Source organism: Oncorhynchus clarkii, chromosome 32, assembly GCF_045791955.1.
Source record: "Oncorhynchus clarkii lewisi isolate Uvic-CL-2024 chromosome 32, UVic_Ocla_1.0, whole genome shotgun sequence".
In the NCBI taxonomy this organism is placed as follows: Eukaryota; Metazoa; Chordata; class Actinopteri; order Salmoniformes; family Salmonidae; genus Oncorhynchus; species Oncorhynchus clarkii.
Genome location: NC_092178.1, coordinates 14,399,318 through 14,423,653, shown reverse-complemented (window position 1 = coordinate 14,423,653; position 24,336 = coordinate 14,399,318). Strand labels below are relative to the sequence as shown.

Here is a 24,336-nt window from a genome sequence, read left to right as displayed (position 1 = left end):
CTTATAGGACACATCACTGCACTCTATACTCCTCTGTAAACTTGTCATATGTGTATACTTGCGACCCCCTGGTTGAGGCTTATTTATGAAACCCTCTTAGGCCTCACTCCCCCTTATCTGAGCTACCTACTGCAGCCCTCATCCTCCACATACAACACCCGTTCTGCCAGTCACATTCTGTTAAAGGTCCCCAAAGCACACACATCCCTGGGTCTCTCGTCTTTTCAGTTCGCTGCAGCTAGCGACTGGAACAAGCTGCATAAAACACTCAAACTGGACAGTTTTATCTCTTCATTCAAACACTCAATCATGGACACTCTTACTGACAGTTGTGGCTGCTTTGCGTGATGTATTGTTGTCTCTACCTTCTTGCCCTTTGTGCTGTTGTCTGTGCCCAATGTTTGTACCATGTTTTGTGGAGCTACCATGTTGTGCTGCTACCATGCTGTGTTGTCATGTGTTGCTGCCATGCTATGTTGTTGTCTTAGGTCTCTCTTTATGTAGTGTTGTGGTGTCTCTCTTGTTGTGATGTGTGTTTTGTAGTATATATTTTTAATCTCCGCCTCAGTCCCCGAAGGAGAGTTTTTGCCTTTTGGTAGGCCATCATTGTAAATAAGAATTTGTTCTTAACGGACTTGCCTAGATAAATAAAAGCTTGGAACAGGACAGTAGAACCAGTTAAAAGCTTGGAACAGGACAGTAGAACCAGTTAAAAGCTTGGAACAGGACAGTAGAACCAGTTAAAAGCTTGGAACAGGACAGTAGAACCAGTTAAAAGCTTGGAACAGGACAATAGAACCAGTTAAAAGCTTGGAACAGGACAGTAGAACCAGTTAAAAGCTTGGAACAGGACAGTAGAACCAGTTAAAAGCTTGGAACAGGACAATAGAACCAGTTAAAAGCTTGGAACAGGACAGTAGAACCAGTTAAAAGCTTGGAACAGAACAGTAGAACCAGTTAAAAGCTTCAACAGTAGAACCAGTTAAAGGCCCAGTGCAGTCAAAACATTTTATATATATTTCCACACTGAGTTTGGAATAATATTGTGAAAATTAAGATAATGTCATTTTAGTGTAAGAGCTGTTTGAAAAGTTGACATGAGTTTTGGCCTGCCTGGTGACATCACCATGCGGTATAAGTTAATAGACCAATAACAGAGTTTCAAACCTCTCTGCCAATAATAGCTTGTTTTTAGGTCACAGATCCCTCGCATTAGGCTCATCCAATTCAGCCCCTCACTCAGACCACTCCCAGGCAGTCTTAGCAAAATTGCTGTTTGCTAAAAAGCTATTTTTTGTAAAATTTTTAGTGAAAAAAATAACAGTAAGGTACTTAATTTATTTGATATTGAGATAAAAATGACTGCACTGGGCCTTTTAAAAGCTTCAACAGTAGAACCAATTAAAAGCGTGTCTCCTCCTGCCTTACTTTAACCTTCATGTTCTCCCTGTGTGCTAGCTAGCATACAAACAGTGTGTTTACAGGCCTAGGGCACAGAGGACAGTGTGGTTGTAGTTTATCTGTGTCTTCTAATAACGGAAGCAGTCTCTTACAGGATTGGTGGAGAATGTGGTTGGACTACTTTATGGGAAAAGCACCTTCTGCTGTTAGAGCAATAGGAGATGTGAACCGAATGGAGGGAGTGGGGGAGGGAGAGAGGGAGTGGGTGAGTAACGGAGGGAGGAAGTGGGGGAGGAAGGGAGGCAGGAAGGAAGGGAATGTCTAAATTGATGAGAGAGGGCTACTGTATGAGAGACACATGGTAAGGAGTGAGGAGGGGGAATGTAGGGACGGAGGGAATAGATGGTGGATGGAGGGAATAGATGGTAGATGGAGGGAATAGATGGTAGATGGAGGGAATAGATGGTAGATGGAGGGAATAGATGGTGGACGGAGGGAATAGATGGTGGACGGAGGGAATAGATGGTGGACGGAGGGAATAGATGGTGGACGGAGGGAATAGATGGTGGACGGAGGGAATAGATGGTGGACGGAGGGAATAGATGGTGGACGGAGGGAATAGATGGTGGACGGAGGGAATAGATGGTGGACGGAGGGAATAGATGGTGGACGGAGGGAATAGATGGTGGACGGAGGGAATAGATGGTGGACGGAGGGAATAGATGGTGGATGGAGGGAATAGATGGTGGACGGAGAGAATAGATGGTGGACGGAGGGAATAGATGGTGGACGGAGGGAATAGATGGTGGACGGAGGGAATAGATGGTGGACGGAGGGAATAGATGGTGGACGGAGGGAATAGATGGTGGACGGAGGGAATAGATGGTGGACGGAGGGAATAGATGGTGGACGGAGGGAATAGATGGTGGACGGAGGGAATAGATGGTGGACGGAGGGAATAGATGGTGGATGGAGGGAATAGATGGTGGACGGAGAGAATAGATGGTGGACGGAGGGAATAGATGGTGGACGGAGGGAATAGATGGTGGACGGAGGGAATAGATGGTGGACGGAGGGAATAGATGGTGAATGTGGGGACAGGGGATGGAGGGAATAGATGGTGAATGTAGGGACAGGATGGAGGGAATAGATGGTGAATGTAGGGACAGGATGGAGGGAATAGATGGTGAATGTGGGGACAGGATGGAGGGAATAGATGGTGAATGTAGGGACAGGATGGAGGGAATAGATGGTGAATGTAGGGACAGGATGGAGGGAATAGATGGTGAATGTAGGGACAGGATGGAGGGAATAGATGGTGAATGTAGGGACAGGATGGAGGGAATAGATGGTGAATGTAGGGACAGGATGGAGGGAATAGATGGTGAATGTAGGGACAGGGGATGGAGGGAATAGATGGTGAATGTAGGGACAGGATGGAGGGAATAGATGGTGAATGTAGGGACGGGATGGAGGGAATAGATGGTGAATGTAGGGACGGGATGGAGGGAATAGATGGTGAATGTAGGGACAGGATGGAGGGAATAGATGGTGAATGTAAGAGGGAGGGAGATGGAAGTGATGGAGACAGACGAGAGTCAACCGGGAGGATGGAGAGAGGTGAGCGAAGGACAGGATGGAGGGAATAGATGGTGAATGTAAGAGGGAGGGAGATGGAAGGGATGGAGACAGACGAGAGTCAAACGGGAGGATGGAGAGAGGTGAGCGAAGGACAGGATGAAAGGAAGACAGGCAGGGAATGAATGAATGCCTGTTCTGTGAAGGAGCCAGTTCCCATGGCAATACTTTGTCACTGTGCGATGATGCTCGTCGACTGGAGAGTCTGGTGGAGGCTAGGGCTGTCTGGAGGTCTCTCTCCCCTCCTCTCACTCTCTCCCTGCTATACTCACTCTCTTGTTTTTCTCTCTCACTCTGGTGAGAGACATTGAGAGGGGGGAAGACGGAGTGAGAGAGGGAAGCAAGAGTATCTCTCACTCCATCTTCCCTCTCTTAATCCCTCTCTCTCAATCCCTCTCTCAATCTCGCTCTCTCTGTGTGTGTGTGTGAGAGAGAATTTGCTCTCCAACTCATTATAGAAGATAACAGCCTGAAAATGAGTTTCCTCTTGAAGTTATTGAAAATGAAGGCATGTTCTCCATGAATTTACCTGGATGAGTAAGGAGAGAAAACAATCTAGGGGAAGATGAATTATGTGATTGCATCTAAAATGTTGTTGATTCATAGGTGAAAAGGTCCAACGCAGTACTTCCCTCGCTGCAGATATTTATTTAACCAGGAAGTGCTGATTTGAAATCTTTTTCAAGAGCGTCATTACATAATTCCAGACAGTTAACATGAAAAACTACAGGTAATCTAGTAAAAAAAAACATTTAATTCACAGGAGTACAACACAATCATAAAACAGCGAATTAAAAACATTGGAAAGTCAAGGAATCAAAATCCTTCCTCAATGATGTAAAAACACCAATCGGGACAAGTTCTTCCAGTTTAAAAGTATTTTGTAAGTCGTTCCAAGCCGATGGCGCAGAGTACATAAAAGCCCTTTTACCAAATTCAGTTCGAACAGTTAGCAAATACAGGACTAGTAGAGAAAATATCTTTTTTATTCTGATTTCTCAGGGGTTGCTGCAGCACCCCTACTTCCCGTGGCTATGTGTTCATTATACGTTTTTAACTTTTAGGCAAGCATGTTACTCTCTGCTGCACAAACACACTTCATCACCAGCAGTGAGAGGCTATACAGTGGGGCAAAAAAGTATTTAGTCAGCCACCAATTGTGCAAGTTCTCCCACTTAAAAAAATGAGAAAATGAGAGGCCTGTAATTTTCATCATAGGTACACTTCAACTATGACAGACAAAATGAGAAGAAATATCCAGAAAATCACATTGTAGGATTTTTTATGAATTTATTTGCAAATTATGGTGGAAAATAAGTATTTGGTCAATAACAAAAGATTATCCCAATACTTTGTTATATACCCTTTGTTGGCAATGACAGAGGTCAAACGTTTTCTGTAAGTCTTCACAAGGTTTTCACACACTGTTGCTGGTATTTTGGCCCATTCCTTCATGCAGATCTCCTCTAGAGCAGTGATGTTTTGGGGCTGTTGCTGGGCAACACGGACTTTCAACTCCCTCCAAAGATTTTCTATGGGGTTGAGATCTGGAGACTGGCTAGGCCACTCCAGGACCTTGAAATGCTTCTTACGAAGCCACTCCTTCGTTTCTCAGGCGGTGTGTTTGGGATCATTGTCATGCTGAAAGACCCAGCCACGTTTCATCTTCAATGCCCTTGCTGATGGAAGGAGGTTTTCACTCAAAATCTCACGATACATGGCCCCATTCATTCTTTCCTTTACACGGATCAGTCGTCCTGGTCCCTTTGCAGAAAAACAGCCCCAAAGCATGATGTTTCCACCCATATGCTTCACAGTAGGTATGGTGTTCTTTGGATGCAACTCAGCATTCTTTGTCCTCCAAACACGACGAGTTGAGTTTTTACCAAAAAGTTCTATTTTGGTTTCATCTGACCATATGACATTCTCCCAATCTTCTTCTGGATCATCCAAATGCTCTCTAGCAAACTTCAGACGGGCCTGGACATGTACTGGCTTAAACAGGGGGACACGTCTGGCACTGCAGGATTTGAGTCCCTGGCGGCGTAGTGTGTTACTGATGGTAGGCTTTGTTACTTTGGTCCCAGCTCTCTGCAGGTCATTCACTAGGTCCCCCTGTGTGGTTCTGGGATTTTTGCTCACCGTTCTTGTGATCATTTTGACCCCACGGGGTGAGATCTTGCATGGAGCCCCAGATTGAGGGAGATTATCAGTGGTCTTGTATGTCTTCCATTTCCTAATAATTGCTCCCACAGTTGATTTCTTCAAACCAAGCTGCTTACCTATTGCAGATTCAGTCTTCCCAGCCTGGTGCAGGTCTACAATTTTGTTTCTGGTGTCCTTTGACAGCTCTTTGGTCTTTGCCTTAGTGGAGTTTGGAGTTTGACTGTTTGAGGTTGTGAACAGGTGTCTTTTATACTGATAACAAGTTCAAACAGGTGCCATTAATACAGGTAATGAGTGGAGGACAGAGGAGCCTCTTAAATAAGAAGTTACAGGTCTGTGAGAGCCAGACATTTTGCTTGTTTGAAGGTGACCAAATACTTATTTTCCACCATAATTTGCAAATAAATTCATTAAAAATCATACAATGTGATTTTCTGGATTTTTTTTTCTCATTTTGTCTGTCATAGTTGAAGTGTACCTATGATGAAAATACAGGCCTCATCTTTTTAAGTGGGAGAACTTGCACAATTGGTGCTGTTAGTTCAGTTAATGTCTGTGTCTGAGCTGCTGTGAGCCTAAAGGGACTTGGTGGACACTCTGCTCACACACACACCCTGCCTGGCTGAGGTTGGTCCACATTCTCCTCATTCACACACACACACACACACACACACACCTTTCCGTATTGGCTCAGTGTGACTTTAACCCCACACACACACACACACACACTGTCGTCTCCGTGCGGCTCTAACCAGCCATGTCTGGCGGGGATATTAACGTAACCGCAGAGACGGTCTGAGCGTAGCGACGCTGTCACAACGGATTAGCCTGACAACGCTCCGCTCCACCCAACTGACTTCTGGAGCCTCCGTTCCTCTCTTCTTCTTCTCCTCCTCTCTTCTTCTCTCATGTTTTCCCGCTCATATCACCTGTCCTCTCGAAATCCTCATCTACTCCGCTCCTCTCTACTCCTCCTCCGTTCCTCTCCCCTGCCTTTCCCCTTCTTTCTCTGCTTTCCTCTTTTCCCTAACTGTCACCCCTAGTTCCCTAACTGTCACCCCTAGTTCCCTAACTGTCACCCCTAGTTCCCTAACTGTCACCCCTAGTTCCCTAACGGTTAGAGTGTTGGGCCAGTAACCGAAAGGTTGCTGGATTGAATCCCCGAGCTGACAAGGTAAAAATCTGTTGTTCTGCCCCTGAACAAGGCAGTTAACCCACTGTTCCCGTGCGCCAAAGACGTGATTGTTACGCACTTCTAGGAGTAGTGGGTGCAGAGTCAGGCGTAGAGTGACTTCTAGGAGTAGTGGGTGCAGAGTCAGGCGTAGAGTGACTTCTAGGAGTAGTGGGTGCAGAGTCAGGCGTAGAGAGACTTCTAGGAGTAGTGGGTGCAGAGTCAGGCGTAGAGAGACTTCTAGGAGTAGTGGGTGCAGAGTCAGGCGTAGAGTGACTTCTAGGAGTAGTGGGTGCAGAGTCAGGCGTAGAGTGACTTCTAGGAGTAGTGGGTGCAGAGTCAGGCGTAGAGAGACTTCTAGGAGTAGTGGGTGCAGAGTCAGGCGTAGAGAGACTTCTAGGAGTAGTGGGTGCAGAGTTAGGCGCAGAGAGCAGAGGGTAAAGGACAATGTGTTTATTCCGGCACAGAAAACGCTCACGCCAAAACACCAGGTGCATAAAATGACCGGCCCAAAAACAGGACCCAAACAGTCCGGAGAAAACAAGAAACTCGCACAACCACAAAATGAACAGAGAAACAAGCCCGCACAAAAGCAGGCGGGCATAACCGGCTTAAATAGCCCTAACCAAAACCTAAACAAGAAACAGGTGTCGCCAATAAGACAAAACCAACAGAAAAGGAAAAGGGGATCGTGGCAGCTAGTAGACCGGTGACGACGACCGCCGAGCGCCGCCCGAACAGGAAGAGGAGCCACCTTCGGTGGGAGTCGTGACAGTGATGTCGGTTATGGCAGCCCTCTGATTCAGAGGGGTTAAATGCAGAAGACACATTTCAGTTGACTGCATTCAGTTGTACAACTGAATAGGTATCCCCCTTTCACTTAACTGTCATTCCTAGTTCCTTAACTGTCATTCCTAGTTCCTTAACTGTCATCCTTAGTTCTGTTTGCTTCTTTTCTCCTCTATGGTTCTATACTGTGCTCTACACGTTATACCCTTTATCAGTATGTCTTCTCCTTAGCTTCCCTCCTCTCCTCCTCTCCTTTCCTTCTCTCGTCTCCTCCAGTCCTAATGTCGTCATGGTCAACAGGGCAAGAAATCAGTCTCTCATTTCTGCTTTAACTCATTCTGATCAAACATGTCGCTCCCAATCGCCCAGATTTGATTACCAGGATGGCCGTATCCGAGGCGACCAGACATGTAATGGTTGACACATTCATATTCCTGTATTATTGGTGTGTGTCTGTGTTTGTGCCTGTGTGTGTGCATGGTTGTGTGTGTGTTGTGACACATTACACCCCATGGTTGTGTCTCACGGCAGGCAGAGGGAGGATTTAATGCTCTGATGCAACACCTTGTCTCTGACTGTTATATATTTAGAAACAAGTTTTTCTTTATGCAATTTTTTTTTCTTCTCTCACTCCATCTTTGTTTTTTCTCACTCCTCTCTCTCCATCTTTCTCTCCCCTTGCATCTCTCTCTCCCCTTCCCTCTCTCTCTCTCTCTCTCCCCTTCCATCTCTCTCCCCTTCCCTCTCTCTCACCCACTCCTCTCACTCTCCATCTCTCTCACTCTCTCTCTCTCCCTCTCTCTCCCTCTCTCTCTCTCTTTCTCTCCATCTCTCTCCCCTTCACTCTCTCTCTCTCACTCCTCTTTCTCTCCATCTCATTCTCTCTCCTCCTCTCTCTCTTATCTCCCTGGCTTTCTCTCTTCCTTTCAATTGTCCATCTCCTCTTTGTCTGTCTCCCCCCAGCCCTCTGCCTGCAAGGTGATGGGCTGCAGGCTTCCTAAGCTGCGGAGGGAGGGGGAGGAGAGGAGTCCCGGGAAGATTTTTTCAACCATCCGACGGCCACAGGTGGAGACCAAGGTGGGCGTGGCCTACACTTACCACTTCCTGGACTTCCTGCTGGGGAAAGAAGGTACGTATTCAGACAGACACACACACACTCTTCTAGATCCAGTAGTCAATTCCAATTCGATTCTTAGTCATCAGAACAGATTAGACAGGGCTCCATCCAGATGTATATGAAGTGGCTAGAAGTCTACTTTGGGCCTCCCGAGTGGAGCAGCGGTCTAAGGCACTGCATCGCAGTGCTAGAGGCGTCACTACAGATCTTGGTTCGATCCCAGGCTGTGTCGCAGCCGGCCGCGAACAGGAGACCCATGAGGCGGCGCACAATTGGCCCAGCATCGTCCGGGTTACGACTCGTGTGGCAGGCCGGGCGCATGCACGCTGACACGATCACCAGTTGGATGGTTTTCCTCCAACACATTGGTGCTGCTGGCTTCCGGGTTAAGCGAGCAGTTTGTCAAGAAGCAGGGTTGTGTTTGAGCAGTGTGTCAAGAAACCGGGTTGTGTTTGAGCAGTGTGTCAAGAAGAAGGGTTGTGTTTCGTAGGATGCATGGCTCTCGACCTTCGCCTCTCCCGAGTCCATACTGGAGTTGCAGCGATGGGACAAGACAGTAAGTACCAATTGAGATATCATGAAATTGGGGAGAAAACGGGGTAAAAAAGTACCGCCCCCCCCCCAGGAACAGGGTGGACATTTATACTGTCATTTCAACATACTCTTGGTTTGAGGAGGCATCCCAAGATTCAGCTGTAAAGTACAGACTAATCCACGCCCTCTCCCTACCTCTCAAAACAAAAGGGAGATGAGAGAGTAGTGTAGTTTTAAGTTTTGTTCTGTGTTTAGGGAATGGTGTGTCTGTGTGTGTGTGTGTGTGTGTGTGTGTGTGTGTGTGTGCCTGCAGTGTTTTGGAGCTGTTTGATGAGAAACCCCAGGAGGCTGCTGGGTTCTAAATATACTAATTCTGCTATTGTGACAGAACACAAGGGATTGTGCAGAGAGTGAAAAAAGAGAGTTGGGGAGATGTTTCTGGATTGTTAAGTCTCACCATGTCCATGTTAAGATTAATTTTCTTTCACCTTGTATTTAATGGATGCAGGAAGTTGAGTCACAGTCAGTTGTTGAATTTGCTACATATTCAGAACTTTCAGGAGCCAGCTCAGTACAGTGTTTGCATCCCAAATGGCACCCTATGCCCTTTAAAGTGCGTGTTTGCATCCCAAATGGCACCCTATTCCCTTTAAAGTGCACTACTTATAAGGCTCAGGTCAAAAATAGTGCACTATAAAGGTATTAGGTTGCTATTTGGAACTCAACAACTAGCAGAGGAAGTCATGACCAACCAGACAACAGCTCTAAATTCAGCCGCCTCTGTTTCTGATAAGCTCAGATAGATGGGAGCACATGCACAGTGTACTGTCACGCTGGTATGAAGGATTTGGAGACAGGCGCAGGAATACACAATAGGGGTTTTTTAATATATCCAAAACAAACACGTATACAAAACACTGGGCTGTACCCAAACAAAAGAGAGAGGATAAACCTTGTTGAACGACACGGGACGATACCCATAATACACAATATATAAAACAGCATAACAGCTGCACCAACGGTTAGGTCCTCACACCACCAACGGACATGGGAACAGTAATCAACAAAACCATGGAAACCAAAGGACACATATATACAAATACTAATCAGTGGGAATAGAGGACAGGTGTGCGTGATGAAGGTTCCTGAGGGATCCGTGACATGTACTGTAGACGCGTATGTACACACACATACCCATGCATCACACACACACACATACAAAACCTCACATTAAAACCCTCACAACCTCTCATGAGTGCACACAAACATAAATAAACACACACACACACAACAGTTTTCTGGCTAGGTTGAATTGTCATCATGTCTCTAGACAGACAGGCAGGTCATTTATATGTTAAATTCATTGATGTCACCTGAGCTCCTTACGTCTGAATAGCAGTGCTCTGCTCAGGTGATCAAGGAAGATACTCTCTGTGTGTGTGTGTGTGTGTGTGTGTGTGTGTGTGTGTGTGTGTGTGTGTGTGTGTGTGTGTCTGTCTGTCTGTCTGTCTGTCTGTCTGTCTGTCTGTCTGTCTGTCTGTCTGTCTGTCTGTCTGTCTGTCTGTCTGTCTGTCTGTCTGTCTGTCTGTCTGTCTGTCTGTCTGTCTGTCTGTCTGTCTGTCTGTCTGTCTGTCTGTCTGTCTGTCTGTCTGTCTGTCTGTCTGTCTGTCTGTCTGTCTGTCTGTCTGTCTGTCTGTCTGTCTGTCTGTCTGTCTGTCTGTCTGTCTGTCTGTCTGTCTGTCTGTCTGTCTGTCTGTCTGTCTGTCTGTCTGTCTGTCTGTCTGTCTGTCTGTCTGTCTGTCTGTCTGTCTGTCTGTCTGTCTGTCTGTCTGTCTGTCTGTCTGTCTGTCTGTCTGTCTGTCTGTCTGTCTGTCTGTCGTAGTGTAGTGTAGTGTAGTGTAGTGTAGTGTAGTGTAGTGTAGTGTAGTGTAGTGTAGTGTAGTGTAGCGAGACCAAGAGCGCGAGTGAAGGATTCCTGAAGGATTATCTGATTTTGTGGAGATTCATTCCCAGCAATGGGATTTATTTGTTTGTGGGAGTGAACACGTGTGTGTATGTATATGTGAGAGAGACACAGTGTGTGTGTGCACGTCATTGCGTGCGTGTGTGTCCAGTGAGGAATCGGTCTGTCTCTCAGTCTGACATTGAAGAGAACCCACGGTCAAATTCACCGTTTAATTCCATTTAGTTTCCATTAGAAATATTATTTCACCCTCTGTGACTTCATGACTCCCACACAGTAATGACAAATAAATAACCATGTCTGTGTGCTCATATCCATTCAGACTATCTATACCTAGATACTGTGTTACATTTATTTATTCAGTCAGACACATTGGCTTGGCTGGGGATTTTATCCACCAAGGCAGCAGAGAAACCACTTGGACCATTTTGACCATAAATCAACCACAGGATTTGTCCAAAATGGCTCCCTACTCCCTCTATAGGAGTAACAGTGGCAGAGCAGTACAGTCAGTTGAAGGAATACAACAAAACAATCTGCTTTATTACATCATCATCGTCTCAAATGACACACTATTTCCCCTTTAGTGCCCTAATAAGTGCACTATATAGAGCGTGTCATTTGGGATGTAGCCATTGACTCAGACCAGTGTGACCAGTGAGTGGACTCTGCAGACTACCAAAGAAAAGAGAGAACTCGTTGGCAGAAGAGAGGGCTGGACAGGTTGATAAAGGAGGGAGAGAGATAGTGGGGGTGATGGAGGGAGAGAGATAGTGGGGGTGATGGAGGGAGAGTGATAGTGGGGGTGATGGAGGGAGAGAGATAGTGGGGGTGATGGAGGGAGAGAGATAGTGGGGGTGATGGAGGGAGAGATGGTGTGGGTGATGGAGGGAGAGATATGGTGTGAGTGATGGAGGGAGAGATATGGTGTGAGTGATGGAGGGAGAGAGATGGTGTGAGTGATGGAGGGAGAGAGATGGTGAGTGATGAAGGGAGAGATATGGTGTGAGTGATGAAGGGAGAGATATGGTGGGGGTGATAAAAAAAATGGGAGGTAGTTGCTCTGATGGAGGGAGGGAGGAGTCATTAAAGGAGAGAGTGGGAGCGAATAGGTGTGGGAAAAGGAGAGACAGGAGGAGAGTGCGGGTGGGAAAAGGAGAGACAGGAGGAGAGTGCGGGTGGGAAAAGGAGAGACAGGAGGAGAGTGCGGGTGGGAAAAGGAGAGACAGGAGGAGAGTGCGGGTGGGAAAATGAGTCAGGTGTGATCACAGTGACTAAAGCTTCTCTCCTCAACTGACACATCGGGACTCCGAAGTCAGCTGATGAGTTTTAGAGCACGTAGAGAAAGAAACACTCTTCTGACTGATGAACGGGAAGGCTATAAATCCCATCAATCAGAATAGGAGCTTCACTTGGTGCGTGTCTGTCTGTGTATCTGCTGTGTTCGCCCATGTGTGTGTGAGAGAGCAAGATACACTACATGACCAAAAGCATGTGGACATCTGCTCCTCCAACATCTCATTCCAAAATCATGGGCATTAATATGGAGTTGGTCCCTCCGTTGCTGCTATAACAGCCTCTACTCTTCTGGGAAGGCTTTCCACTAGATGTTGGAACGTTGCTGCTATAACAGCCTCTACTCTTCTGGGAAGGCTTTCCACTAGATGTTGGAACGTTGCTGCCATAACAGCCTCCACTCTTCTGGGAAGGCTTTCCACTAGATGTTGGAACATTGCTGCTATAACAGCCTCCACTCTTCTCGGAAGGCTTTCCACTAGATGTTGGAACATTGCTGCGGGGACTTGCTTTCATTCAACCACAAGACCAGTAGTGAGGTTGGGCACTGATGTTAGGCGATTGGGCCTGTCTTGCAGTCGCCGTTCCAATTCATACCAAAGGTGTTCGATTGGGTTGAGGTCAGGGCACTGTGCAGGCCAGTCAAGTTCTTCCACACTGATCTCGAGAAACCATTTCTGTATGGACCTCGCTTTGTGCACAGGGGCATTGTCATGCTGAAACAGGAAAGGGCCTTCCCCAAACTGTTGCCATGTTGAAAGTCACTGAGCTCTTCTGTAAGGCCATTCTACTTCCAATGTTTGTCTATGGAGATTGCATGGCTGTGTCCTCGATTTTATCCACCTGTCATATGTAGTGTACATAGAGCTGCTGAAGTTTGTGATGTATTCAGCTACAGTGCTGTGAAAAAGTATTTCCCCCTTTCTAAATTTCTCTACTTTTACAGCAAAGAGATGGTGGAGGTGACCCTCTCAGTCTGAGGGGTTCTGAATGACGATGAAGAAATAGTCTTTAACTGGAGCAATCATAATCTCATTCTTCTTGCAGAGGACCCTGAGGAAAGCGAGGTCATTCTGGGGGTCAATGTCCCTAACAGTGCTAAGTGCCTTCATCACTAACTGGTGAATGAGTCCAGCATACTGCACTGTGCTGGACTAGACAGGGGTGGTTTTGATGGGGATGCCTTCAGCATTGACAATGATGATTTCTTGAACCCCATATTACATGTTTTTGAAACTGAATGTTATCAAATCTTCAACCAAAACCTAATATTAGATCAAGGGAACCCGAGGGAACAAATAACACGATTACATACTTATTTCATAAACAAAGTTACGCAACACCCAATTGGCAATTGGGTGTTGCATAACTTTGTTAATTTGTTGTTATTTCTTAACTTCTTTATCTAAAATTAGCTTTTGGGTGAATATTGCAAAAAATAGAATCATAAAAGGGGCAAATACATTTTCACGGCACTGTAAATAGAATTTACGATAAATGTAAGTTAGCTCAATATATCATGTTTTGCTATCAAAACACATGATATGTTGAGCTGTCAAAATACATGATATATTGAGCTGTCAAAACACATGATATATTGAGCTATCAGAATATAAATGATGCCTGGGAGTGTGTGTGTTTTTGGGAATCTATCAGTGTGTGAGGTGGGAATATTCAGCTCTTTAGAGAATGCATGAAGAGGTTTACTGGTAGAATTTTAAATGTAACTTGGACTGGATGAGGAAATGACCACACAGTAGTCAGACCAAGAAATATTCTGCTCTCTAAACTACAGACATGTCATGGGGTGTTTTCAGGCAGTTCATCTGAACTCTGACCTGGTCAAACATTTCCTGTACTATGGATGCTTTAGAAGAACTGAGATTTTGTCTAGCTCCCAAATGGCACCCTGTTTCCAGCATACAGGACATGATGGGCCCTAGTCAAATGTAGTGCACTATGTAGGGAAAAGGGTGCCATTTGGGATGCAGACAGTGTGTTATGACCCTGACCAACAGCAGTCTAGCCCGCAAGCTCATACCTCAGCTGTGTGTGTGTGTGTCATACCTCGACGGTGGGAACCTCAGGGCTTTAGGACGTGTATTTTATAGTCAGTGTTTGGCACGTATATTCCTACTCAACTCTAGTCATTCAAATATACTGAAGACATGGAGGTAAAATAAGCCCTGGGGTGGGAGTGAGTAATAATCCCCACCACCCACTTACTCTTGACGCGCACACACACACACACACACACCAGTCAAGATTAAAAGAGCATTGGAAGCTCAAGGTTCTGATTCCAGAATTCAAAATTCCCATTCTGGAGTGTAGTGGTTCTCATGCAGGATCTCAGACAGTCTTCTCTCAGGCCAGTGCCTGTGGGTAAAGTGAAGTGCTGATTAACAACTGAACAGTCATTCACTACTTCCTCCATCTATCCCACTGGTCAACAACTCTAGTCATGAGGAGAGGCCATCTATCCCACTGGTCAACAACTCTAGTCATGAGGAGAGGCCATCTATCCCACTGGTCAACAACTCTAGTCATGAGGAGAGGCCATCTATCCCACTGGTCAACAACTCTAGTCATGAGGAGAGGCCATCTGTCCCACTGGTCAACAACTCTAGTCATGAGGAGAGGCCATCTGTCCCACTGGTCAACAACTCTAGTCATGAGGAGAGGCCATCTGTCCCACTGGTCAACAACTCTAGTCATGAGGAGAGGCCATCTGTCCCACTGGTCAACAACTCTAGTCATGAGGAGAGGCCATCTGTCCCACTGGTCAACAACTCTAGTCATGAGGAGAGGCCATCTGTCCCACTGGTCAACAACTCTAGTCATGAGGAGAGGCCATCTATCCCACTGGTCAACAACTCTAGTCATGAGGAGAGGCCATCTGTCCCACTGGTCAACAACTCTAGTCATGAGGAGAGGCCATCTGTCCCACTGGTCAACAACTCTAGTCATGAGGAGAGGCCATCTGTCCCACTGGTCAACAACTCTAGTCATGAGGAGAGGCCATCTGTCCCACTGGTCAACAACTCTAGTCATGAGGAGAGGCCATCTATCCCACTGGTCAACAACTCTAGTCATGAGGAGAGGCCATCTGTCCCACTGGTCAACAACTCTAGTCATGAGGAGAGGCCATCTATCCCACTGGTCAACAACTCTAGTCATGAGGAGAGGCCATCTGTCCCACTGGTCAACAACTCTAGTCATGAGGAGAGTGTTTCCAACATTCCCACTATCTGAACCTGGCATTGTGAACTTCCAGAGAGTGTTGTGCCTCAAGCTGTTCCTTTGGCAGAGCGGAATGATAGCCCTCTTAAAACCACTGTGGTAAACATATAAATGAAATGACTCCCCCTCCTCCCTCCTCCCCCTCCCTCCCTCCCTGCAGGGGGAATTAGACTAGTATGTTGTGGATATCTTACTGGTTATTGTAATAGGAGTGTTAAGATAATGATGCCTAAATGACTGTTTAGTGACACAATCATATTGTATTCATCTCCAGATGTTATGACAACCGGAGGGAGGGAGAACGAGAAAGAGAGATGGAGTGAGGGGAGAGGGGGATGGGTGGGGGTGGGTTGAATCCCTCTGTAGATTCAGGTTTTAGTATCTGAGGTATTAAGTTGTGGTTCAGAAAATAAGCTCCTCAGATGGTCTGAGTTATGTTTCTATATGATAGATGTGTGTGTGTGTGTGTATGTGTGGTGTGTGGGTGGTGTGTGTGGTGTGGTGTGGTGTGTGTGTGAGAGAACAGGCCAGATGATGGTCTGGGGAACAGATGGAGAATGAGATTGCTAACACGTCTCTGTGTGGCGCAGTTCATTTATTCAGACTATCTTCTTTCCAGGCCCATATGCAAATGAGTTGGATTGAGAGAGGATGACAAGCATATAGACAGGCGACACACACACACCTTAATTCACACATATATATATATATATATATATATATATATATATATACACTGCTCAAAAAAATAAAGGGAACACTAAAATAACACATCCTAGATCAAAGGGAACACTAAAATAACACATCCTAGATCTGAATGAATGAAATATTCTTATTAAATACTTTTTTCTTTACATAGTTGAATGTGCTGACAACAAAATCACACAAAAATGATCAATGGAAATCAAATGTATCAACCCATGGAGGTCTGGATTTGGAGTCACACTCAAAATTAAAGTGGAAAACCACACTACAGGCTGATCCAACTTTGATGTAATGTCCTTAAAACAAGTCAAAATGAGGCTCAGTAGTGTGTGTGGCCTCTACGTGCCTGTATGACCTCCCTACAACGCCTGGGCATGCTCCTGATGAGGTGGCGGATGGTGTCCTGAGGGATGTCCTCCCAGACCTGGACTAAAGCATCCGCCAACTCCTGGACAGTCTGTGGTGCGAGACATGGATGGATGGAGCGAGACATGATGTCCCAGATGTGCTCAATTGGATTCAGGTCTGGGGAACAGGCGGGCCAGTCCATACCATCAATGCCTTCCTCTTGCAGGAACTGCTGACACACTCCAGCCACATGAGGTCTAGCATTGTCTTGCATTAGGAGGAACCCAGGGCCAACCGCACCAGCATATGGTCTCACAAGGGGTCTGAGGATCTCATCTCGGTACCTAATGGCAGTCAGGCTACCTCTGGAGAGCAAATGGAGGGCTGTGCGGCCCCCCAAAGAAATGCCACCCCACACCATGACTGACCCACCGCCAAACCGGTCATGCTGGAGGATGTTGCAGACAGCAGAACGTTCTCCATGGCGTCTCCAGACTCTGTCACGTCTGTCACGTGCTCAGTGTGTACCTGCTTTCATCTGTGAAGAGCACAGTAGCGAATTTGCCAATCTTGGTGGTCTCTGGCAAATGCCAAACGTCCTGCACGGTGTTGGGCTGTAAGCACAACCCCCACCTGTGGACGTCGGGCCCTCATACCACCCTCATGGAGTCTGTTTCTGACCGTTTGAGCAGACACATGCACATTTGTGGCCTGCTGGAGGTCATTTTGCAGGGCTCTGGCAGTGCTCCTCCTGCTCCTCCTTGCACAAAGGAGGAGGTAGCGGTCCTGCTGCTGGGTTGTTGCCCTCCTACGACCTCCTCCACGTCTCCTGATGTACTGGCCTGTCTCCTGGTAGCGCCTCCATGCTCTGGACACTACGCTGACAGACACAGCAAACCTTCTTGCCACAGCTCGCATTGATGTGCCATCCTGGATGAGCTGCACTACCTGAGCCACTTGTGTGGGTTGTAGACTCTGTCTCATGCTACCACTAGAGTGAAAGCACCGCCAGCATTCAAAAGTGACCAAAACATCAGCCAGGAAGCATAGGAACTGAGAAGTGGTCTGTGGTCCCCACCTGCAGAACCACTCCTTTATTGGGGGTGTCTTGCTAATTGCCTAAGTGGACAGTTCGATTTCACAGAAGTGTGATTGACTTGGAGTTACATTGTGTTGTTTAAGTGTTCCCTTTATTGTTTTGAGCAGTGTACAGTGCCTTGCGAAAGTATTCGGCCCCCTTGAACTTTGCGACCTTTTGCCACATTTCAGGCTTCAAACATAAAGATATAAAACTGTATTTTTTTGTGAAGAATCAACAACAAGTGGGACACAATCATGAAGTGGAACAACATTTATTGGATATTTCAAACTTTTTTAACAAATCAAAAACTGAAAAATTGGGCGTGCAAAATTATTCAGCCCCTTTACTTTCAGTGCAGCAAACTCTCTCCAGAAGTTCAGTGAGGATCTCTGAATGATCCAATGTTGACCTAAATGACTAATGATGATAAATACAATCCACCTGTGTCGAATCAAGTCTCCGTATAAATGCACCTGCACTGTGATAGTCTCAGAGGTCCGTTAAAAGCGCAGAGAGCATCATGAAGAACAAGGAACACACCAGGCAGGTCCGAGATACTGTTGTGAAGAAGTTTAAAGCCGGATTTGGATACAAAAATATTTCCCAAGCTTTAAACATCCCAAGGAGCACTGTACAAGCGATAATATTGAAATGGAAGGAGTATCAGACCACTGCAAATCTACCAAGACCTGGCCGTCCCTCTAAACTTTCAGCTCATACAAGGAGAAGACTGATCAGAGATGCAGCCAAGAGGCCCATGATCACTCTGGATGAACTGCAGAGATCTACAGCTGAGGTGGGAGACTCTGTCCATAGGACAACAATCTGGCCTTTATGGAAGAGTGGCAAGAAGAAAGCCATTTCTTAAAGATATCCATAAAAAGTGTTGTTTAAAGTTTGCCACAAGCCACCTGGGAGACACACCAAACATGTGGAAGAAGGTGCTCTGGTCAGATGAAACCAAAATTGAACTTTTTGGCAACAATGCAAAATGTTATGTTTGGCGTAAAAGCAACACAGCTGAACACACCATCCCCACTGTCAAACATGGTGGTGGCAGCATCATGGTTTGGGCCTGCTTTTCTTCAGCAGGGACAGGGAAGATGGTTAAAATTGATGGGAAGATGGATGGAGCCAAATACAGGACCATTCTGGAAGAAAACCTGATGGAGTCTGCAAAAGACCTGAGACTGGGACGGAGATTTGTCTTCCAACAAGACAATGATCCAAAACATAAAGCAAAATCTACAATGGAATGGTTCAAAAATAAACATATCCAGGTGTTAGAATGGCCAAGTCAAAGTCCAGACCTGAATCCAATCGAGAATCTGTGGAAAGAACTGAAAACTGCTGTTCACAAATGCTCTCCATCCAACCTCACTGAGCTCGAGCTGTTTTGCAAGGAGGAATGGGAAAACATTTCAGTCTCTCGATGTGCAAAACTGATAGAGACATACCCCAAGCGACTGACAGCTGTAATCGCAGCAAAAGGTGGCGCTACAAAGTATTAACTTAAGGGGGCTGAATAATTTTGCACGCCCAATTTTTCAGTTTTTGATTTGTTAAAAAAGTTTGAAATATCCAATAAATGTCGTTCCACTTCATGATTGTGTCCCACTTGTTATTGATTCTTCACAAAAAAATACAGTTTTATATCTTTATGTTTGAAGCCTGAAATGTGGCAAAAGCTCGCAAAGTTCAAGGGGGGCGAATACTTTCGCAAGGCACTGTATATATATAATCTCATGAGATATTACTATTTGAAACACAGCATAGTTCCCTTGGGGTTAACCATGACGATTAGAGCCTGTAAAATAAGCTGTCCTATAGTCCCATTGAAGCGAATGGCTCCTCTCTCCATTGTGTTCTGTAATGGGGGTAACCATGACGATTAGAGCCTATATGATAAGCAGTCCTCTAGTCCCATTGAAGCGAATGGCTCCTCTCTCCATTGTGTTCTGTAATGGGGGTAACCATGAGCTGATCCTGCTAGCTGTATTCGCTAATACAGACACCATCACAGCTAAGCCATGCTATCCCTATGCCAAAGGAGAGAAAGAGAGCTCACACACACACACACACATACACACACACACACACACACACATGCAGGAAAACACAAGAACACACACACACACACACTCTGCACTGTGGGAGAGCTATTGTACACAGCCCCTGGAAGAGCAAAACAGATGTGGTTTACTTCTGTGCATGTGTGTTTGTGTGCACCGTGTGTGTGTTTGTTTGTGTGCACCGTGTGTGTGTTTGTTTGTGTGCACCGTGTGTTTGTTTGTTTGTGTGCATCGTGTGTGTGTTTGTTTGTGTGCACCGTGTGTTTGTTTGTTTGTGTGCATCGTGTGTGTGTTTGTTTGTGTGCATCGTGTGTGTGTGTGTTTGTGTGCATTGTGTGTTTGTTTGTGTGCATCGTGTGTGTGTTTGTTTGTGTGCACCGTGTGTTTGTTTGTTTGTGTGCATCGTGTGTGTGTTTGTTTGTGTGCATCGTGTGTGTGTGTGTTTGTGTGCATTGTGTGTTTGTTTGTGTGCATCGTGTGTGTGTTTGTTTGTGTGCATCGTGTGTGTGTTTGTTTGTGTGCATCGTGTGTGTGTGTGTTTGAGTGCATCGTGTGTTTGTTTGTGTGCATCGTGTGTTTGTTTATTTGTGTGCACTGTGTGTGTTTGTTTGTGTGCATCGTGTGTGTGTTTGTTTCTGTGCATCGTGTGTGTGTTTGTTTGTGTGCATCGTGTGTGTGTTTGTTTGTGTGCATCGTGTGTTTGTTTGTGTGCATCGTGTGTGTGTTTGTTTGTGTGCATCGTGTGTTTGTTTGTGTGCATCGTGTGTTTGTTTGTGTGCATCGTGTGTTTGTTTATTTGTGTGCACTGTGTGTGTTTGTTTGTGTGCATCGTGTGTGTGTTTGTTTGTGTGCATTGTGTGTGTGTGTTTGTTTGTGTGCATCGTGTGTTTGTTTGTGTGCATCGTGTGTGTGTTTGTTTGTGTGCATCGTGTGTGTGCTTGTTTGTGTGCATCGTGTGTTTGTTTTTGTGCATCGTGTGTTTGTTTGTTTGTGTGCACTGTGTTTGTTTGTTTGTGTGCACTGTGTGTGTGTTTGTTTGTGTGCACTGTGTGTTTGTTTGTTTGTGTGCATCGTGTGTTTGTTTGTTTGTGTGCATCGTGTGTTTGTTTGTTTGTGTGCATCATGTGTTTGTTTGTTTGTGTGCATTGTGTGTGTGTTTGTTTGTGTGCACTGTGTTTGTTTGTTTGTGTGCACTGTGTGTGTGTTTGTTTGTGTGCACTGTGTGTGTGTGCATCGTGTGTTTGTTTGTTTGTGTGCATCGTGTGTTTGTTTGTTTGTGTGCACTGTGTGTGTGTTTGTTTGTGTGCACTGTGTGTTTGTTTGTGTGCACTGTGTGTGTGTTTGTTTGTGTGCACTGTGTGTGTGTGCATTGTGTGTTTGTTTGTGTGCATTGTGTGTTTGTTTATTTGTGTGCACCGCATGTGTGTTTGTTTGTGTGCATCGTGTGTGTGTTTGTTTGTGTGCATCGTGTGTGTGTTTGTTTGTGTGCATCGTGTGTGTGTTTGTTTGTGTGCATCGTGTGTGTGTTTGTTTGTGTGCATCGTGTGTGTGTTTGTTTGTGTGCATTGTGTGTGTGTTTGTGTGTGTGTGTGTGTGTTTGTTTGTGTGCGTGTGTTTGTTTGTTTGTGTGCATCGTGTGTTTGTTTGTTTGTGTGCATCGTGTGTTTGTTTGTGTGCATCGTATGTTTGTTTGTTTGTGTGCATCGTGTGTTTGTTTGTTTGTGTGCATCGTGTGTTTGTTTGTTTGTGTGCACTGTGTGTGTTTGTTTGTGTGTTTGTCTGCACCGTGTATGTGTGCATGTTTGTTTGTGTGCATTGTGTGTATGTTTGTTTGTGTGCATCGTGTGTTTGTTTGTTTGTGTGCACTGTGTGTGTGTTTGTTTGTGTGCATCGTGTGTTTGTTTGTTTGTGTGCATCATGTGTTTGTTTGTTTGTGTGCACTGTGTGTGTTTGTTTGTGTGCATCGTGTGTTTGTTTGTTTGTGTGCACTGTGTGTGTGTTTGTTTGTGTGCACTGTGTGTGTGTTTGTTTGTGTGCATCGTGTGTGTGTTTGTTTGTGCACCGTGTATGTGTGCATGTTTGTTTGTGTGCATGTGTGTGTGTATGTATGAATGCGTGTGTGTCCTAACCAAAACCCCTAAAGTCGATTGACGCGGCCACACTAATTAACATAATCCCAAAATCCAAAACAAAATCAGTCTGTTTAAACTAGAAGTATCTGCGTCTCAATCCGCTATGTCGCCCTTCGGCATCTGCGTTGCTAAGTGGCAAATCTACCCCAGTGTTTGTCAGACCAGAAGACATCCTGAAAATCAGTCTTCTCACAAAAATGGCTGTAGCGTCTGAACGGTTTGGGCTACACTCTATGTAAAGATGAGACTCTCACACTTTTTAGTTAAATAAATCATTGATACCTACAAGGCTCCTAAAATTCAAAATCAAATAGAAAATGATCCATGTTATGACCATGTTAAAACAGGAGTTATGGTTTAATCAGCAGCAGATTTATCATGAAGATGCCATGTTATTATTCAATTCAAACTATAATATCTAAACAATACGCTCTCTCTCTGTGTGGCTCCCCTCTGGTCTCCCTATTCTCTCTCTCTGTGTGGCCCCCCTCTGGTCTCCCTATTCTCTCTCTCTGTGTGGCCCCCCTCTGGTCTCCCTATTCTCTCTCTCTGTGTGGCCCCCCTCTGGTCTCCCTATTCTCTCTCTCTGTGTGGCCCCCCTCTGGTCTCCCTATTCTCTCTCTCTGTGTGGCCCCCCTCTGGTCTCCCTATTCTCTCTCTCTGTGTGGCCCCCCTCTGGTCTCCCTATTCTCTCTCTCTGTGTGGCCCCCCTCTGGTCTCCCTATTCTCTCTCTCTGTGTGGCCCCCCTCTGGTCTCCCTATTCTCTCTCTCTGTGTGGCCCCCCTCTGGTCTCCCTATTCTCTCTCTCTGTGTGGCCCCCCTCTGGTCTCCCTATTCTTTCTCTCTGTGTGGCGCCCCTCTGGTCTCCCTATTCTCTCTCTCTGTGTGACCCCCCTCGGGTCTCCCTATTCTCTCTCTCTGTGTGGCCCCCCTCTGGTCTCCCTATTCTCTCTCTCTGTGTGGCCCCCCCCTCTGGTCTCCCTATTCTCTCTCTCTGTGTGGCCCCCCTCTGGTCTCCCTATTCTCTCTCTCTGTGTGGCCCCCCTCTGGTCTCCCTATTCTCTCTCTCTGTGTGGCCCCCCTCTGGTATCCCTATTCTCTCTCTCTGTGTGGCCCCCCTCTGGTCTCCCTATTCTCTCTCTCTATGTGCCCCCCCTCTGGTCTCCCTCTTCTCTCTACTCTGTGTGGCCCCCCTCTGGTCTCCCTATTCTCTCTCTCTGTGTGGCCCCCCTCTGTTCTCCCTCTCTCTCTCTCTCTCTCTCTCTCTCTCTCTCTCTCTGTCTGCCCCCCGCCTCTGTTCTCCCTCTATCTCTTTGTGTGACCCCCCTCTGTTCTCCCTCTATCTCTTTGTGTGGCCCCCCTCTGTTCTCCCTCTATCTCTTTGTGTGGCCCCCCCTCTGTTCCCTCTCTCTGTGTGGCTCCCCCTCTATTCTCTTTCTCTGTCTGCCCCCCCTCTGTTCTCCCTCTTCTCTCTCACTGTCTGCCCCCCCCCCCTCTGTTCTCCCTCTTCTCTCTCTCTGTGTGGCCCCCCTCTGTTCTCCCTCTTCTCTCTCTCTGTGTGGCCCCCCTCTGTTCTCCCTCTTCTCTCTCTCTCTGTGGCCCCCCTCTGTTCTCCCTCTTCTCTCTCTGCCCCCCCCCCCTCTGTTCTCCCTCTTCTCTCTCTCTGTCTGCCCCCCCCCTATGTTCTCCTCTCTCTCTGTCTGCCCCCCCTCTGTTCTCCCTCTATCTCTTTGTGTGCCTCCCCCTCTGTTCTCCCTCTATCTCTCTTTGTGTGCCCCCCCTCTATTCTCTCTCTTCTCTCTCTGTGTGTGACCCCCCTCTGTTCTCTCTCTCTGTGTGCCTCCCCCTCTGTTCCCTCTCTCTGTGTGGCCCCCCTCTGTTCTCCCTCTTCTTTCTCTCTGTGTGGCCCCCTCTCTGTTCCGTCTCTCTGTGTGCCCCCCCCCTCTGTTCCCTCTCTCTGTGTGGCTCCCCCTCTATTCTCTCTCTGCTCTCTCTGTGTGTGGCCCCCCTCTGTTCTCCCTCTTCTCTCTCTCTGTGGCCCCCCTCTGTTCTCCCTCCTCTCTCTCTCTCTCTCGCTCGATCTGTGTGCCCCCCTCTTCTCTCTATCCCTCTCTGTGTGGCTCTCTCCCTCTCTATCTCTCTCTCTCTCTCTCTCTCTCTCTCTCTCTGTCTCTCTCCGCTCTTCTCTCCCAACACCCTCTCTCCCTAATCATAACCCTCTCACACATATTCTCTCTCCTTTTCTCCGTCTACCACTCACACACACTTTCTCTCCAACACACACACACACACACACACACACACACACACACACACACACACACACACACACACACACACACACACACACACACACACACACACACACACACACACTCACCACTAACACACACATACACACTTGCTTTCTCTCTCTCACACTCACACACTCTTTCTTTTCCTAGAGGTGTCTGTGTCGTCAGTACTGTGTCTGTCTTCAGTGAGAGAGTTACCAGTCCAGGTGAGGGAGCTGTATGGTCAGGGCTTTGTCCTGGTGGCCGTCCATCCCTTCGTCCACCCCTGTGGCCCCAGACCCGCACGCGTCCAACGCCAGCTACACAGAGCTGTCCTCATCAGAGAGACACACAGGTACAGAAACACACACACACACACACCCCTTCACTCACACACACACACAGTCTC

At 46.6% G+C, this 24,336-nt stretch overlaps 1 protein-coding gene across 1 annotated transcript in view; it reads left to right on the top strand.

Moving 5' to 3' along the window:
• Positions 1-24,336, top strand: part of LOC139392048 (raftlin-like) — a 44,818-nt gene that overhangs the window by 3,379 nt on the left and 17,103 nt on the right. Inside the window, exons 2-3 of the mRNA XM_071139700.1 lie at positions 8,129-8,294; positions 24,099-24,282. Coding sequence (XP_070995801.1) covers positions 8,147-8,294; positions 24,099-24,282 — 332 coding nt within the window. The 5' untranslated portion in view covers positions 8,129-8,146. The remainder of the gene's footprint in view (positions 1-8,128; positions 8,295-24,098; positions 24,283-24,336) is intronic.